At 41.7% G+C, this 19,805-nt stretch overlaps 1 protein-coding gene across 1 annotated transcript in view; it reads right to left on the bottom strand.

Annotated features, from left to right (window-relative positions):
• Positions 1-19,805, bottom strand: part of LOC119498315 (contactin-associated protein-like 2) — a 79,826-nt gene that overhangs the window by 58,664 nt on the left and 1,357 nt on the right. Inside the window, exons 2-3 of the mRNA XM_037787087.1 lie at positions 5,337-5,447; positions 1,122-1,315 (exon numbers count right to left, since the gene is read on the bottom strand). Coding sequence (XP_037643015.1) covers positions 1,122-1,315; positions 5,337-5,447 — 305 coding nt within the window. The remainder of the gene's footprint in view (positions 1-1,121; positions 1,316-5,336; positions 5,448-19,805) is intronic.

Genomic DNA, 19,805 nt, shown 5'->3' with positions numbered 1-19,805 from the left:
GCTGCATGTGTCCTCGACACTACACGCAGCACCGTGGCTGCTACAGTAACTCTACTGATGGTGAACTGGGGACAGTGAACGCAACACCGTGGCTGCTACAGTAACTCTCCTGATGGTGAACCGGTGACAGTGAACGCAGCACCGTGACTGCTACAGTAACTCTCCTGATGGTGAAATGGGGACAGTGAACGCAGCACCATGGCTGCTACAGTAACTCTCCTGATGGTGAACTGGAGACAGTGAACGCAGAACCGTGGCTGCTACAGTAACTCTCCTGACGGTGAACTGGGGACAGTGAACGCAGCACCGTGGCTGCTACAGTAACTCTCCTGACGGTGAACTGGGGACCGTGAACGCAGCACCGTGGCTGCTACAGTAACTCTCCTGATGGTGAACTGAGGACAGTGAACGCAGCACTGTGGCTGCTACAGTAACTCTACTGACGGTGAACTGGGGACAGTGAAGGCAGCACCGTGGCTGCTACAGTAACTCTCCTGACGGTGAACTGAGGACAGTGAACGCAGCACCGTGGCTGCTACAGTAACTCTCCTGACGGTGAACTGGTGACAGTGAACGCAGCATCGTGGCTGCTACAGTAACTCTCCTGACGGTGAACTGAGGACAGTGAACGCAGCACCGTGGCTGCTACAGTAACTCTCCTGATGGTGAACTGGTGACAGTGAACGCAGCACCGTGGCTGCTACAGTAACTCTCCTGATGGTGAACTGGTGACAGTGAACGCAGCACCGTGGCTGCTACAGTAACTCTCCTGACGGTGAACTGGGGACTCAGTTGTCTGTTGTGCTCATACACTGCAGCTGGTGCAACGCTACATGAGATTTAATAATCGGTTAATGAGGGTCGTTATCGGTTAAAAAAATATTCCGAAATCAGCATCCCTACAACCGCCATCTAAGTTACTGTATGTAACGTTAATACACTGACTGATATATATACTGTAGCAGCATCATCATGCAGAAACCAAGCGGCACTGATTCCTGCAGAATGTGAATGACGACTTTGTGCAATTTTTGACAATTGCATCAAATGTTTAAGCGGTTAAAAGCAAAGTTTAGATGAGATGAGATGACATTAATATATAACATAAGATTCTTCCTTACCCAGATGTTTCCATCCTGTAGATAAGGCCTCCAGTTTTTCTGAGTTTCACTGTAAAGCAGCCGATACTTGCTAGTCCAATCAGAGCTACTGTAGCGACCCTGCGTCACTATGGCAACCACCTGCTTCCTAGAACCCAGGTCCACCTGTAACCACTGGTAACGGTCTGTATCCAAGGGCGACCAGCCTCCAGCACCTAGTTTTGTGAGTGTTGTAGGGTGTGTAGGGTGGACAGGGTGAATGATTGGAGGAGGGGAAAAGGAAGAAAAGCAGAAAAATTGATCTGAACATTTGGAACAAAATGATTGGAAGAGTACTGTCTTCAGCATTAGGCACAGTTGTGTATGTACTGTTTCTTTATGATGGACGATGTCATTGCAAGGAGTTTAGCAAGTACAGTCAGTCAATTCTTAGTTTCTGTCAGATGGAACAAACAAAGAGGCACTAGCAGAATTCCTTTATGTTGGGAGCGTAAACTCGGCACAAAATGGCGGAGGGTCCGCAGGGATACAACCTGAACACTCACACTTTGAATCTAAAGTGGTAAACACTACACATACAGTAAAGGATGGAAACACTTTGGGTTTCACACATTGTCAGGAAAAGCAGAGCTACACATCACGGCTAAAGCTGCATGCTAACTCTGTCAGGGACAGGAAACGTTATCGTATCGGGGTAACGTCGCTCTCATCTCCATGGTCAAATGGGCCGACGCTACAACTGTAGAGCACCCAGATACTGACATTTGTGTTCTCTGCATTGAAACGGCCCCGATGGAGCTGACCATGGATGGATAAAGAGAACGGAGCTGACGGGAGAGCTAGAGACCACCTTGGAGAAGTTAGAGGAAGTAGACACGTGGGACTACGTCTGCTTTTCAAAATAAGGTGTTGACAAAAGGTACTGTATCTACAAAATACATCTATGGAAATAAGATTGATTGGATTATATTCACCAGAAGTATAAAACATTACATGTCCCTTATAAATTAAAAAAGAAAATACCACGAATTTGTTAGGAAAAATTCTTTATTCTTTGATTTTTGGGTTGCTGGAAAAAAAAATTCCTGACAATGACTGATATATATTACTTCAGGATATCTGTCTCTATGCATACTTGAAAATCAAACATTTTTACTGTCTCAGTCCCTAGAAGTGTATGATTCAATTTTTCCCGTGGTCTAGTATTAAAAAAGTTAGTAAATCGTAATACCGAATCGTAATACTCTGATGGAACTACAGCAGAACAGGTAAATTGGATCTATTCAATAATAAGATGTATTTATTAATAGTTTCTGAGCTTTTTTTGGCAAATTCAAGCAATACCACTGGTCAAGCATTTGTCCTGTTCCAAACAGGCATGTTTTGAAAGGGCATTGCACTAGTAGGAATGGATGCAACAGTGAGAGTTAGCACTTATCACCCAGGACCTGCCCTATGGTCCTCCAAATTCAACCTGCAGAAGAGCAGGGCAGAGAGGAGAGTCTTCCAAGTGCACAGACATCTGCGGTAAAGACTTCAGTGGAGAAACATGTTCCAATATGTGTCTTGTTAAGAATTTTCCCAATGACTAATGACAGAAAGCAATCAAGGTTTATGCTGTCCTCAATGACAAAATCAATCCATTTTTGGTGAGGTAAGACTTAATTAACCTTTTTGAGATTTAAGGTCGTAGCTCACCTTGCTGCCATGATGGAAATGGAAGGGAGGAGAGTACATGGCGTTCAAGTAGAATCTATGGATGGACAGGTCAACCTTCCCCTGCCAACTTGAACAGAGTGTGTAACCCCAATCCTAAATGACTGGCCAATGATTATACCTCAGGTCGCCCTTTGCCACCCACACCTACAATTTCTCGCAAAAGAGATACCAGAACTCGACCCCGAAGCTCCAATAACGCTGCTATTTGAGAAAGATATAGGCTAATAAGAATCCACAATGTGAGGAAGCAGATACATGGACCCCACGGTGCCCCCACAAAAGCAAAAGTCTACAGGCCGGTTCCATTAGGTGACATCCTCAAGAGGGCAAAGGATGATTCAAAGTTAGCGCCTTCCATTGAAGACCTTACTTTCATCAACATCATGGAGGAAGGTTTCTACAAAGATGAAGTAAACAATTGGGCAGCTCCTCTTCCATTTAAGCAACATAGATGCTGTCGGCCTAGTAACAAGGCTCAGGCACAATGAACCCCAAACAGGAAACCTGTTTTGGGGGTTTACCATCCAAGAAAACCAGGCCAAATCAGAGTGATCTTTGATATAAGCAGCCAGTTCAATGGTGTTTTATTCAATGACATGATTGTTGGCAGGCCCCGCCTTAAACAACAGCCTTCTTTAGATAGATAATGATCCCAGCAAAGACTTTACTTGGTTACTGGTTTGAGGATACAAACTAGGACATTTTCTTCGATAACTGTGCAAATGCAAATAAACTGACCTCATTTATTATTTTCTGTGAAAACAATATTGTGACCACTAACACCATTATGGTATACTCCAATGAAAAGGTATGGTTCTCATGTGAAATGCAGAAATGTCTCAGCGAGAAAAGGGCTGCCTTTGTTGGCATTATTTAAAGAAAACAGGGCTGAACTAAAAGATCCAGACAACAGCATAGACACAAAATGGAAAAACAATGCATTACTGGTGATGCAAAGAAAGCATGGAGCAATTCAATATAATATAATGATGGGCAGAGAGAGGCTAGGACACAGCACATATTACCCTTAGATACTGTCTTCTTTGCCAGTGAGTTAAACCCGTTCTACAGTAGGTTTGACAAAGACACTCATGGGGACATGCTTGACAATGAATGTAGCCCAGTTTGCGATCCTATCACACTTACTGAAGAAGAGATAGCAGGCAGTCCTGCTGAAATAAGGCCACACAAAGCTGCAGGGCAAGATGGTCTCAGAGGAAGAGCCATTGCAGGGTGCACTTATCAACTTAAAGGTGCTTCTACAAGATTCCTGCCAGGTCTGCTTGATGAACATGTTAAGCCACTCTCATGGAAGAGATCCACAATCTTTCCAGTGCCTAAAAAAAGTCGCCCCTCCTCTCTGACTACAGACCCATTGCTCTTACCAGCATCTTATGCAAGTGCATGGAAAGGGTTATACTGGGGCGCCTACCATCTCCTCATGGTCAGCTAGACCTCCAATCTGCCTATAAAGCACAGAGAGGTACTGAAGATGCTACATTAACACTACTACACATGGTCACCAAACATATCCAGTATCCCGAGGCTTATGCCAGAATTTTCAATCAGCACTGGCTTTTAAAACTTTAAAATTTACAACAACATCACATGCTGGTACGGAAATTTAGGGGCTAGGAACAAATTACCAGCATGATTATAGGGAACCCCCAGAGACAGCTGGTGGAGCTATACACTACACAAACCCTTCACATCCTTTATTTAATGAATTTGAAGATGATACAGGGTACCAACAGCAACAAGAAACAGCTTTAAGATCTTTTATTCTATTCTCTGTCATCTTACTAAAAAAATATTTTATTAGATATTAGTGACTTCTGCTGTTTTTATGATGTCTATTTAAGATATGCAGTAATTGTTAATATTAACACTTTTATCCCAACCATTTGGCCACACATTTATTGTTTTTATGTCATGCATTCCAAGTAACCCATGGCAGAGGAAGTTTTTCAGTGTATGTATGTCTGTGAAGTTAAAGATAAATTTTCACGCGAGTGGACAAGATGTCTATTCTATTCTATTCTATTCTATTCTGTGTCAACAGATGCAAGGAGCATAGGGTAGCAGACTAATAACGTTCAGCAAATCCTTTTCCTTTCATAATTCATATTCATTAATTTATATAAATCATTTCAAAAATCATTAAACACATAGTAATGAAAAGAACAATTCCATCTGATCACATGTGATAGAGCTGACCACTGATCCCTTTGACTGGGAAAGGTCCAAAAAGAAAGGAGGTTATGATTGAATGAATGCTGGCAAACATACACTCATGCCCTGACCCAGACAAAGAGGACCCTCCCTCTCTATGCATATGTGTTGCTATTTGCAATGCATTATTGGAAGAAATACACCACTAACCAGAATCACCAGTCCATGCAACAGCATGCAGTGATAATTTTTCATCAGAATACCAACCAATAAAATCTAGAATATGATCCCATGTGCAGATACAACAGCAGGAAATACACAGTACCTGCCATTAGAAAGGCTTACCTTGTTTCCGGTTGAGTTTGGCGTAACCAGCTCCATATCCTCGGGCAAACACCGATGAACTGGTGAAGGAGCTGTAGGGGAGAGGAGTGGCCAAGCTGTCCTCACACTTTTCTGAATCAAAGAGACAAAAATCAGACACAAAGTTCAGCTCATCCTCATCATCAATGGCAGTCTGCAGAAGCCCACTGACTTCGGTGATCCCCTGACTTTTCCTCTAGCACCACTAGCAGGTCAAAGTTGGAAGTAGTCCAATACTGTGGTTTAATAAATTAATAAATACCAGCAAAAACTACTGACATTCCTCAGCTGTACATTTTGTTAAGTGCTAATTAGCAAATGTTAGCATGCTAACTCACTAATGGTGAACATGGTAAACATCAAAGCAGGTACAGCCTCACAAAGCCACTCACATAGTTGTAGACTCTTAGTTCTTCTCCCGTCAGGTGGATCATATAGAGCCTGCCTACTAGGCCTGGGCGGTATTACAGTATACCAGGGTATTTAGAAATCCAGACGGTATGATCTTCAATACCGTCATAAATACAGACGCTCCACTTTCTATGATGCTGTACTGATGTGATGTATTGTAGTGCAGAGCACGCGCCACCAGAAGTCGTCTCTGTGTTGTAACCAACAGGCAGCAGAGCTCAGAAAGATGGCGACTGAGTGTTTTGGGTTTAGTCTTCTTCTACAAAGCAGTTTACCACATGATTTTATTAAACTAACAGTCTGCCACCACCACCCACATATCTCCGTTCAGCCCACTGATGCGTCGGCACCATCGGTAATAACGGAGCCACTAACGTAGTGTCTGACAGGCCACGTCCAATTTACTGCCGGCAACATTAAGGAGTGGGAGGGGGGAAGAGGCACACGGCATACGCCGTGTTTGTTTAGGAAAGGGTTCATATGTTTTTTGGGGAAACGAGACGAGACGAGAGTGTGGCAGCTGCCAATTCTCTGGTGCTTGCTGTTGTTTCCCTTTTCCCTGGTGTTTTTTTGGTTGAGTTGCTGAGTGATTAGAGGGTTATTCAGTTCACCTGTTGCGCAGGGTGTGGGGACTGGCTCTTAAATGATAGTTGAGAGCAGCTTGGTGCATTCCCCTCTTGGCCAATCAGGGTGTAACGACGCCCTTTCTGTAGGGCTTAAAAGAGGAGGGAAACTGCACACCCAGTGTCATTCTGATCTCTCCTTCACTCAATGCAACATGTGTTATCAGCTTTACCAGAAACTCTGGTCTGTTTTGGGCCCTTTTGGGATTCTGTGATCTTTGTGTTTTGTTTGTTGAGAGTGTTGACTCCTAGTTGGGGAAACAAGTTAAGTGCCAACCAATTGGGTTACCTGCACTGGGACGTTTAGGTACTATTTGTGCAACGATCTGGCTTGCCTTACGATAGCCTAACGCCTGCAGGCTGTATTTTTGTATTCTATTCATTTGTTGATTTTCAATGAAACCCTTTATACCCATTTCTTTTAGTGTATTTTATTTGGGAAAACTTTAAAGGAGGGTAAAAGGAAAAACACAAACCAATATTTCAGTTTCCTTAATTGTTTGTTAATATAGAGGCATTTGTTCATTATTGAAGAAGGCATTTTATTTTATATTATTATGTGGATGGGAACTGTTTTTCAGTCTTCTGACTCAGTACCGCCACAAGACGAGACGAGACGAAACGAGGGTTTCGGCCAGCCAGTGTATTGCAAGTCCGGCAGCCTGTAACGAATTACAGAAGTAGCGGATGTGCGGTCGAGGTAGGATGTTACAAGTAACGTTCTAGCTGTGAACGTAGTAGTGCAGTATGTGTACAGTTTTGATATTTGTCGGTGAATAAATGCTACAAATCCCTGGCTTGCTTGCCTCCTGCTGCTAACCCCTAAATTAGCTGCAATTTTGCCTCAGAATATTTTTGGCATCATTGGGCAAAAATTCCATCATAACTTTTCATCATATTGTAATTCAAGTGTTCTGAGAGAAAACTAGACTTCTGCTCCTCCTCATGGCTCTGTTTTCAGGCTTTAGAACATCTAGCCTGTGACGGGAGACTTTGACCAATTACAGGTCATTTCAGAGAGAGAGTTTCTATTGAGCGTTCCTATTGGTTGTGTGGTGGGCGGTGCTTGGTATTTCTTAAACTGATCTCAACATGGCTGCCGGGTCATCCTGTTTTTGGATGGTCAATTTCCATCAAGGCCATCAAGGCCAGACACACCAAACCGTTATCAAAGAACAGCGACGAAGGCCGACTGTTGCGTCGCCTCACGTCACGTCACCTGTGTATTGGACAAAAAGCTGCACTTGAACGCACTGCAAAAACTACAGCCATCGGCCAACTGGCATGTACGTTCTACGTGAGAGGAAATAACTCTCCACACATTACAGGAAGAGCGAGGACTGCAGATATACAAGCCGTATGATACATCCTGTATCATACATTACATTACATACACTGAGCTTCATCCCAGATGTTCATGTCACTGTGAAAATATCTGTATGTTGGAATGATCAGATGAGATGAAGATGAACAATGAGAAGAGACTTCTGTGTGTGTCCTCTTGACTTTACTTGCTGGCTTACTTTCCTCACTTCTGTTTCTCTTCTCGTGCACTGATTCACTTAAGCTGAACAGCCAATCAGAGTGATTTCTTTCACCGACGGGCTTCGCCGCCGATTCTACACGCTGAATCAGCTAAAAACCCTTCGACACGGGCAGACTAGAGCCAACTGCGCGGGACACACTGAAAAACTAGGGCGACAGACGCTCACCGACGGCCCGAAATTTGCCGACGGCCGACCGTCGAGACTCCAAAACTGTTTCCCTCCAAAATCTGCACAAACTTTGCCTGAAGTCTCAGAAAACCTATTTCTGATGTGATGTGGGAGAGACATTTTGAGCTCAGCTTTCACAGGATCCTTCACCTTTTCACAGCGGTGTGTGAAACCCTGCTCATGTACCCAGGCTGCCGACGAAGTCTTTTTTGCTCAGGAAGGGTCCTAACTGAGTGAAATGAGTGGCAGCCACGATAAGAGCTGTTCCAATTCTCTAAATGCTGAGGAAAGGTGCTTCCATGTTTCGTTTCTTATCTCCTTTAGCATCTCAGGTACACTGGACCATCCTTTACCAAAGGAAAGGAGATAATGCTGTAATTTTGGTTATAGTTATTAATTTAATTAATTGGCTATCATTTTGTCCCGAGGTGATTTAATGTAAAGTAAATCACATTGATCAACATAATTAATACTTCAGTTTGATCATTATTAATTACTCCTGAGAGCCATTTAATGTCCTTTTGAACTACTGCACCTAAATCATTTTGGTGCCCCGTTATTATTAATATTTATTGATCATTTTTAGCACCGATCCGATTTTTTCAGTCCCGATAGCGAAACCTGGGCTTCGGGTATCGGCCATTACAGAGTACCGATCTGATACCAGAGTTTAATTAATCACTGTATGCCTCACTGTGTGGAAGAGACTGGGATCATTCTGTATGTGTAAGACAACATCAGGCTGGACTTAAACATCGCTTTTCTAAATTTGTAAAACAAAATGTAACAAATAAACACACACACACACTCACACACACACACACACACATATATATATAAATTTACTGAATTGTTACTACCTCCGCCAAGGCCGAAGGCCTAGGAAGGAGGTTTATGTTTTCACCGCCGTTGGTTTCTTGGTCTGTCTGTCTGTCTGTCTGTCTGTCTGTTAACAGGATTGCTCCAAAAGTTTACGATGGATTTGAATGAAATGTTTTGGAGGGGTGAGGTGTGGCACATTGAACAATCCATTACATTTTGGTGGCGATCCAGATCATGGATTCCGATCAGCCTGAGCATTAAGACCACAGGGTATAACACATGCACAGTGTGACTGATGATGTGTTGATGACGCATGGCCCCGCCTTCTTCGTCCTTCTTCGAGCAGAGAGATACACACGTGGATCTTAATACATCCATGGTGTGGATGTGTGTGCAGGAGCTGCTGTCCGTCCGCGGTGAGAAAGAACAAAGCAGTAGATGACGGGATGAGAGACAACGTAGTGTAACATTCTACAGACATAACAAAGCTGCTGAATGAGAGAGGCATCCGCCGATACGTCACACTGAAACACACCGTGTTAATAATAAGCCGACCACCTCACGGTACCGCCAGCTGGGAGCTGGGATCTGTTTTAAAGTCACGCACCTTGGCGGAGGTCTGCGCTCTCCGAGTGCCATTCTAGTTATTATCAAATAATAAATAAATGTTACTGATATTAAGACTTCCATACCCATTCCCAACACTGATATTACTAGTATAAATGTGTGTATTTATTATTATTATACTGTATATAATTGGAATGTTTTGTGCATTTTAATTTCCCTATGGTCTGGTATTTCAATATCTCTGCTGTATATTACATCAGTAATTAATGTCAGTCTAACTTCTATTTCCACTGGCATGTCATGTTTGATGGCATTTAATAAGAGAAGTAAGGAGAGTTTTGGGGAAGCTATGCTCAAATGTATATATGGTATGATAAACATGATATGTCCAAATTTGAGTATAGGAACATCTGTTAATTGTGGTGTAACTTTAAGACTCCCCCGGTCGTTGTGGTCCCCTTCAACCTAAAACTACAACTGGTTTGGACATCCTTTCCATCGTAGCATCCATAAACCATTATACATATCTCACATATCATTAGATCTAACTTAATTTTTTTTATCTATTTCCTTATCTGAATCTATTCTAATCTATTCAAAAAATGTCAGCATGTTTTTCTAGTGAGGACATTCTTGGGCCGACAAGTATACAATATACAGTCAAGTCAATCAAGTTTACAGTATACAGTCAAGTCAGTCAAGTTTACAGTATACAGTCAAGTCAGTCAAGTATACAGTATACATTCAAGTCAGTCAAGTATACAATATACAGTCAAGTCAGTCAAGTATACAATATACAGTCAAGTCAGTCAGGTCAGTCAAGTATACAGTATACAGTCAAGTCAGTCAAGTATACAATATACAGTCAACTCAGTCAAGTATACAATATACAGTCAAGTCAGACAGGTCAGTCAAGTATACAGTATACAGTCAAGTTAGTCAAGTAAACAATATACAGTCAAGTCAGTCAAGTACACAATATACAGTCAAGTCAGTCAGGTCAGTCAAGTATACAATATACAGTCAACTCAGTCAAGTATACAATATACAGGCAAGTCAGTCAAGTATACAATATACAGTCAAGTCAGTCAAGTATACAATATACAGTCAAGTCAGACAAGTATACAATATACAGTCAAGTCAGTCAAGTTTACAGTATACAGTAAGTCAGTCAAGTATACAGTATACAGTCAAGTCAGTCAAGTATACAATATAGTCAAGTCAGTCAGGTCAGTCAAGTATACAATATACAGTCAAGTCAGTCAAGTTTACAGTATACAGTCAAGTCAGTCAAGTTTACAGTATACAGTCAAGTCAGTCAAGTTTACAGTATACAGTCAAGTCAGTCAAGTATACAATATACAGTCAAGTCAGTCAAGTATACAATATACAGTCAAGTCAGTCAGGTCAGTCAAGTATACAGTATACAGTCAAGTCAGTCAAGTATACAATATACAGTCAAGTCAGTCAAGTATACAATATACAGTCAACTCAGTCAAGTATACAATATACAGTCAAGTCAGACAGGTCAGTCAAGTATACAGTATACAGTCAAGTTAATCAAGTAAACAATATACAGTCAAGTCAGTCAAGTATACAATATACAGTCAAGTCAGTCAGGTCAGTCAAGTATACAATATACAGTCAAGTCAGTCAAGTATACAATATACAGTCAAGTCAGTCAAGTTTACAGTATGCATTAAGTCAGTCAAGTATACAGTATACAGTCAAGTCAGTCAAGTATACAATATACAGTCAAGTCAGTCAGGTCAGTCAAGTATACAATATACAGTCAACTCAGTCAAGTATACAATATACAGTCAAGTCAGTCAAGTTTACAGTAAACAGTCAACTCAGTCAAGTATACAATATACAGTCAAGTCAGACAGGTCAGTCAAGTATACAGTATACAGTCAAGTTAGTCAAGTAAACAATATACAGTCAAGTACACAATATACAGTCAAGTCAGTCAGGTCAGTCAAGTATACAATATACAGTCAACTCAGTCAAGTATACAATATACAGTCAAGTCAGTCAAGTATACAATATACAGTCAAGTCAGTCAGGTCAGTCAAGTATACAGTATACAGTCAAGTCAGTCAAGTATACAATATACAGTCAAGTCAGTCAAGTATACAATATACAGTCAACTCAGTCAAGTATACAATATACAGTCAAGTCAGACAGGTCAGTCAAGTATACAGTATACAGTCAAGTTAATCAAGTAAACAATATACAGTCAAGTCAGTCAAGTATACAATATACAGTCAAGTCAGTCAGGTCAGTCAAGTATACAATATACAGTCAAGTCAGTCAAGTATACAATATACAGTCAAGTCAGTCAAGTATACAATATACAGTCAAGTCAGTCAAGTTTACAGTATGCAGTAAGTCAGTCAAGTATACAGTATACAGTCAAGTCAGTCAAGTATACAATATACAGTCAAGTCAGTCAGGTCAGTCAAGTATACAATATACAGTCAACTCAGTCAAGTATACAATATACAGTCAAGTCAGTCAAGTTTACAGTAAACAGTCAAGTCAGTCAAGTATACAGTATACAGTCAAGTCAGTCAGGTCAGTCAAGTATACAGTATACAGTCAAGTCAGTCAAGTATACAGTATGTTGTCACTTCTCAAACATATTTTTGAAAATGAGTAGGAGCAGCATTACAACTGTGCTCAACAACAGTGTCTAAGGAAGTAATTCTGTACCATAAAGGCTATTCTAACACTTCTGTTGGTGTTTATTATCATGTCACTGCTAATTATGTGGATCACTAATCGTTAAAAAAAGAATAAAGGCCAAATACCATAAATAGTCTTTAAATTCACCTTAGCAATCCATAAGTAACAAATACAAAAAAATACATGCTACTTTGATTTGGTTTTGATGAAGACTGTTCAGCAGTTGGTCAGTAAACAGATAAAACTGCTTTTTTATCTTGTAATTGGAAAGATTCGGAGCATAAGGCTGTATGTGTGTGTCTTTGTTCTCCACACGTTCATCAGAATTGATATAAGATGGAGTTTTGGGCGGGGGAGGGGTCACAGCTCTGTGCCTGCGTGTGCATGACAGGTGCGGAGTATGGTAATGAGCTTCCTCATATGCATTACAAAACAACAAGCCACGCATGTCTCAAGCAGTTTAAAGGAACAAGAAAGAGATTATCTGCTCAACAGAGAACCTGGAAAATAATCTCAACACTCCACCGACAGCTCGTCTTTCTGAGGAAAAAACTCCTTCTTATTTGGTCATTTGAACAATATTGTCCCTCTTGTGCTTCCTGCTGACAATTCTGCAAAACTCCAGATAACATTTAATGACGTTTTTGAACATCCAATGACAACGTTTTTTTTAGCATTTATTTCTACTAGTGCAGCGCCCGTTGAAAACATGCCTGTTCAGAAGGACTGAATGCTCGGCCTGTGGTGTTATTGGTGTTGTTGCTGCTTGCAGCTTTCTGGAAAACCGATCATACAAACAGCTTCACACTCGACACTGACACTGCACTTCCTTGGGTCCTGAATAATACACCTGCCATGACATTGTCACACACCCAAGTCGGTGAAATACACTCTGGTTCATGGGAAAAACACCATGGACAGACTTTACATTGGCCCCATGCAGTGTCATGGGGCCCCCAACCAAAAGGGCCTGTGACAGCTATAAATTTATTATGATGTTTAGATAGATATGAACAACATTGTGTGCACAAACACACACAGACAGACTTAATATAAGCCTATAGCTATATGTTATTTATGTTGACAACCACTTGTTGTGAAGTGAATGCAATGGAACGGGGGAGGGAGAAAGCGACAGCTAGTGACTGAATGTTATCAATGTCATCAATTGCAACTTAAATTAGCAGAGGTATTTTGCTGGCGGTAATTAGTGTTATAAGTTAGTATCAAGTCTTAGACCGGAGAAATACAGTCTTATTCACGGGGGAAAAACACCCAGGTCGAGGCTCACTCAACATCAGAAACACCAGTAAAAAACACTCTGGTTCCATTCTGCTTCCTGTTGGCTTTCTGCTCTTGCTGACTCCAGGGAAGTTAAGAAGAGTTCTGTTGTTAAGTGAACGGCAGTCACTGGGCCGTGGCTGTTCGGAGTGCGTGCCCATTCGGAATGGGCCGATTGCTTGGTATTGCTGCTTGCAGCGTTGTTGGGGGCTCATGCCCATTCGCAGAGCCACAGTCTGCCCGCTGTCGACGACATGCTTGTCAGTCTGCAGAGCTTTAAAACTCCGCCCCCGCTGCTGCACAGGGCACTGCTTGTTTATTCAAAGTTTATTAATATTGAACGTGTCGCGTGACCAAATCGCGCTACATTGGAAAAAGCACTCCAATGTATCCTCAGCAACACACCCACCACGTGTGAAGTCGATCTGATGAACGGTCATCGAGATATGCGAATGACAGACAGACAGAGATTCCTCGCATTATAGTTAGATTATATCCAAATCATATCAAGAGGGTAGTTTGAAGTTGATGTTTGAAATAATGTGAATTTTATGATATTTATTTTTTCATCATTATATTCAAAAATAGAATTAAGAATGAGCTGATGCAGGAGTTCAAACGTGTACTTGTTTGCCAGCTTTACGGGGCATTAAGACTTCACTGAAGCAACATCCAGAGCACACAGATAAGAAGTGGAGAAGTGGATTCTGCTGAGATGGTTTCAGAAGTTTCTTTGAATGTTTGGGAACTTCTTTTCCACTACAAAAACCTGTCACTATTAAAATCCCTTTTAATTGAGCTAAATTCAAGCTGACCACAGCCCTCTGTGCTCCATGATGGAACAAACAAAATAATTTTTACAGCCACCTTTCTGATATATGAAATATCCCTTTTTATTCTATTACTGTGGCTTCCTGTTCACAAATCCGATATGATGTGAGTTTTCAACCATGTAAACTGGGAAAAAAAGTTCGTAAACTTGTGTTTGGTGGATTATTTCTCTGCTGTTACAATGCTAATGGTCATTGTATTTTACATGGTTGGAAAGCCTGTTTATTTACCTTCACAATGATATCCAACTTGTAAGGATCATGCATTTGTGGGATTAGCAGCACAGCTGATTATGTGGGTAGCGCCCAAGAAGAATTTGCCAAAATGCTCTGCCAATGGTAAACAGTGTATTCTCATAAGGCTACCAGGAAGCCTGCAATGACTGCCCTTCACCGTCAGGCCCGTTTGCGCTGGTGTCGACAACAAAGACAATGGAACCTTAACATGTGGGGGAATGTCATGTTCAGTGATGAGTCCAGGTTCTGTCTGCCAAAGTTGGATGGCAGGGTCAAAGTATGGAGACGACGTGGAGAACGCTATGCTGATTGTTGCACCGATTGAGTAACAGCTTTTGGTGGGGGCAGTGTCATGGTGTGGGGGGGGGGCATCTCCCTCACTGGCAAAACAAGGCTTGTCATCATTGAAGGCCATCTCAATGCAGTGAGATATCGGGATGAGATTCTGCAGCCAGTGGCGATCCCATATCTCCACAATCTGGGACCTAACTTCATCCTCCAAGATGACAACGCTCGCCCCCACAGAGCCAGGGTTATCACAGACTGCCTCCACAATGTGGGAGTAGAGAGAATGGAACGGCCTGCCAAGAGTCCACACCTCAACCCAATTCAACACTTTTGGGATCAGCTTGGGCGTGCTGTACGTGTTAGAGTGACCAACACAACCACGCTGGCTGACCTGCAACTAATCCTGGTTGAGGAATGGAACGCCATCCCACAGCAAAGTGTGACCAGGTTGGTGACCAGCATGAAGAGAAGGTGCCAGGCTGTTGTGGCTGCATATGGATCTTCCACCACTACTGAGGCTCCTGACGGTGTATTAAATGAATAAAGTGTAAAATAGCTAATATGTCTTGTTTGTTCCTTGTTACTGATAGAGAGTTCAATCATCAAATCCACCAAACAACTCAAAACAAGAGTCAGTACCAACAGGAGAATACACTGTTTACCATTAGCAGAGCATTTTGGAACTTTTTCTTGGGTGCTACCCACATAATCAGCTGTGCTGCTCATCCCACAAATGCATGATCCTTACAAGTTGGACATCATTGTGAAGGTAAATAAACAGGCTTTCCAACCATGTAAAATACAATGACCATTAGCATTGTAACAACAGAGAAATAATCCACCAAACACAAGTTTCCAAACTTTTTTTCCCCAGTTTATTTAACTCATTATTGTGGTTAATTATTAGGTTCCAGACTTCTGAATCCTCACGCACATATCTGACTTGTTCAACGATTCAAACAGGTTTTGCTGTTGTGCTCATTGGCTCATTAGCCTTTTCCTCCAGCTGACATCAACCACACAACAGTTATTGTTTTTTGCAAAATAAAACTTCATAGTGCAAAATCATACAAATAAAATACATTATTTTTACAATGAAACAAAAAATGAAGACTATACAACGTTATAGTGTTGATCCAACCAGATACCGAAGAGCTCTTAGATGAGGGGAGAGCCAGACGTTTCCCATCATGCCCTGAGGTTTTGTCGTCGGTGGAGACCAACTGACTGCCCAGTACCAAAAACGGCAGCTGCCTTGAATGTGTGAGGTTATCGTTGCTTACGTTTGCATGACATCTGAGCAAGTTGGGATCAAGTCGAACAGATATTTAACCAGCATGCATTGTACAGTGATCGCTGGTGATCGATTCTGCTCCTACCAACCACTATCATAGCCATGAAGAAAATGACAGACAGGAGGAATACCTCACTCACTCATTGGTTACGGCAAAACAAAACAAAGTAACCCCCCACCTAGCACAAAGTTGGCTAACATGAACACAAGGTCAAGCTGAATGAATAAGTGAAACGATGTCGGGATCCAGTGTGATTATCAGGCTACATTATCTATAATTATTATTATTATAGTGTGCTGCTGCTGTATTTCATCATAATACAGTTTGAATTATACTCTCATTCACTGCTAATATTGTTTCACTTGGTAAAGCTACTGTGTTAGTAACAAGTGAAAGTAAGTAGTGCAAAAGTACTATATCTTTCTCCATCACTGCCAGTAACCATACGACACTATGACACATTCAAATGAAATCACAAACTTCAACATGATCACATTTCACTGTAGTACACATATGAAATGGGAGCCTTTGTTACCAAAAAACTGAATGTCCTTCACTGACTGACTGACTGACTGACTGACTGATCAGAAATGTATGAGCTGCACCATCATGTTTTGGTAAGAGAGGTCTAATAAAGATTAACAATGGTTGATACACCTACGGATTCAAGGGATTATCAAAGCAAAGAAATCATAGCATCTCCACCATGGTCTTGCCCTCTTCTATCACTTTTGTGATAACTTGTGTTTTACGTTATAACATCATATTTCTTGACAGGCACTCCAAGGCAGAAAAAGGCAGCATCAGTCAGAATGTATAGTGACAGCTCATATTCTAATCAGCATTTTATGCCACACCATCTATTTTAGTGCAGAATCAGATAGCATTGCTCAATGTCCTAATAATGTTGGTCAATAATGAGGAAATGTCCTCTGGATTCGGTGTAAACGGCAATCAAGCACAAAGTCAGAGTGAAAGTTTTCAGTTTCTAACAATGTTCCCTTTAATGTTTCCGGCTGTTTCATCTTGTCTAGTCAACAGATACCACTCTGATGCCACCCTCTGCACACTTTAAGCTTTCTGCTAGTATCAAAAGTCCCCATGAAAAGTTGGAGCGTCTTTAGCTTCTATACTGACTTATCTCACAGTGACATGAAATATTTGAGCGGTGTACAGTTACAAGATGGATTTAAATCAAATCCTTAACATTAGATTGGACAGCTAAAAAGTGGGCGGGCTTAGAGTTTAGCTTGATACGGAGCTGCAGAGGACTGCTGGCTTCACACACAGATGGAAGGGAAACTGCTCCGCGGTACCACAGCGCAGGCAGCACACGCAGATGAACGACGCCCGGGGCTCACCCGCCGGCAAAATTTGATCCAGAACAACAAAATCCAGCGTTCATCTGCATGTACTGCAGTGACAAGGGGCTGGCCGAAAATCGGAAAAGCCTCCCTTGAGTAAATGAGACTTCAGCCACATTGTTTTGTAAAGGGTGATTGTGTTATTTACTTCATTTATTTGTGTCTTCTGATCCAGATAGAGCTTGGGTTGTTGTATATGGTTACAGGGTGACATGCAACATACAGGAATGTCAGTAGTAATATCCTACATATTGCTGAATTTGGATACATTTTATTAACATAAAAATTACAGCTGTCAATTAGGGATTTTCATAATTAACCGTTTAATCGTTAACCGACATTAAACATTTTAACCGATTAACGCTGTCGGTTAAAACAGTTAAAATAAATATTTATAATTAACTAAAAAGCTGAGCGGCTCAGAGGAGCGGCTCGTCTCTTTAAGGAGAAAAGCTGGTCCACCTTAACAGCCCACCTTAAGAGACGGAGCCGGAGTTGCAGGATACAGGAAGTCGGCTCCGGTCTCTCCGGCTCGCTTGAGCGGAGCGGAGTAGTTGTAGTTTCGTAGCATTTATTCAGCGACAAATAAACTGTACACACACTGCTACACCTACGTTCACAGCTAGAACGCCACCAACAACCTCACACTCACCACCAACACACACACGGACACTCGTTAAAGTTACGTCGTGCTGACAGACTGTATGTGTGTGGCGGCGGCGAGCAAGAAGCCTCCGACAATGCTAGAGCTGCTAATGTAGCACAAATACACACACTGTTTATCAGGCAATCGCTATCGTTTAATCCGGGCAGGCAGAGTGTCGTTACGCCGGGCAGACACACAGCGGACGCGAGGCACAAATCTTGTCGGTTAACGGTTAATAATCGGTTAACGAGGGTCGGTTATCGGTTAAGATTTTTTTTCAAAATGAGCATCCCTACTGTCAATCGATTAGTGTAATAATTAGTGTAATATTGGTGCTTTCAAATGAAACTGGTGAGCTCTTTTTTACAACATGGGAAGTCGTGTACACGATATATGCAACAGCAATATTAACGTTACTGTCTGGACCCTGCTGTTGGCGTCTAGAAGCCACAGAGGCTAACAGTTTAACAAGCTAGCAAGTAGATAACATAATGCAGTAAAGGCAAAGGTATAATGACAGAGGAGAAAGATGAGGCCGTTGGGAATATCAACATTTTCCTCAGACATATTATAAAATTACCAAGTAAAACAATATACGACTAAAATTACAATATATTAAGTTAATATGCACTGAAAAATTAATTCCCATGGGCTCTGTCATTTCTCACAACGTCAACAAACACGTCACAACTCGTGAACTCAGAGCTTTCAGAAACTTTCCACTTACGAGGTGGTGAATACCATCAGAGGGGGGCGTTCATATGGACTCATCTCGTAAACACGGTAAACACCACCACATTTGAAGGCACCATATATTTGACCATGATATGTCGTCAGAGATTAAGGAAACATGCTGAATTGAAATACTGGCTTCTCCAACAACAATGCTACAGCCAGTATGTTCTCCTTTGACATTTCCATTCCGGTCCGGAACGTTTTGGTTTTGGCCGGTGTGGCCCGTCCACTGCCCATTTCAACACACTGTTGGCACATATGAAAGAAATTGTGCAGCCATGGAAACAAGCAAACAAACCACAGAGATATAGTAATGTTAACGTTAGATCCTACCGACCTGAAAAGCCTCAGCACATCTGTCTGTGGTCCATGTGCAGCTGGTTATCAAGGCAGCGAGTATTTGAGACACACAGCGGCTAAAGTGATTCCAGCTACCGCCGGTGGCCAGAGGCTAACACGGATGTGTCCAGAAGGTAACCCTCAAATTGCGAAAAATTTGTGCTAACTGCTATCCCACCTGATGAGCAGACGGGCCACGGCTCTGATGTTTTGAATTTGGACCGCAATACCCATTTTAAATGCTAGCTGTCAGTGCTACATGTTGTTATTTTAAAGGGAGATTAGTCAAGTATTTAATCCTCTTATCAACATGGGAGTGGACAAATATGCTGCTTTATGCAAATGTATGTATATATTTATTATTGGAAATCAATTAACAACACAAAACAATGACAGATATTGTCCAGAAACCCTCACAGGTACTGCATTTAGCATAAAACAATATGCTCCAATCATAAGATGTCAAACTGCAGCCCAACAGGCAACAACAGCTGTCAGTGTGTCAGTGTGCTGACTTGACTATGACTTACCCCCAAACTGCATGTGATTATCATAAAGTCGGCATGTCTGTAAAGGGGAGACTCGTGGGTACCCATAGAACCCATTTACT

The sequence above is a fragment of the Sebastes umbrosus genome, chromosome 12 (assembly GCF_015220745.1).
Source record: "Sebastes umbrosus isolate fSebUmb1 chromosome 12, fSebUmb1.pri, whole genome shotgun sequence".
Classification (NCBI taxonomy): Eukaryota; Metazoa; Chordata; class Actinopteri; order Perciformes; family Sebastidae; genus Sebastes; species Sebastes umbrosus.
Note: the sequence above shows the minus strand (reverse complement) of the source record. Positions and strands in the feature narration are given on the sequence as shown.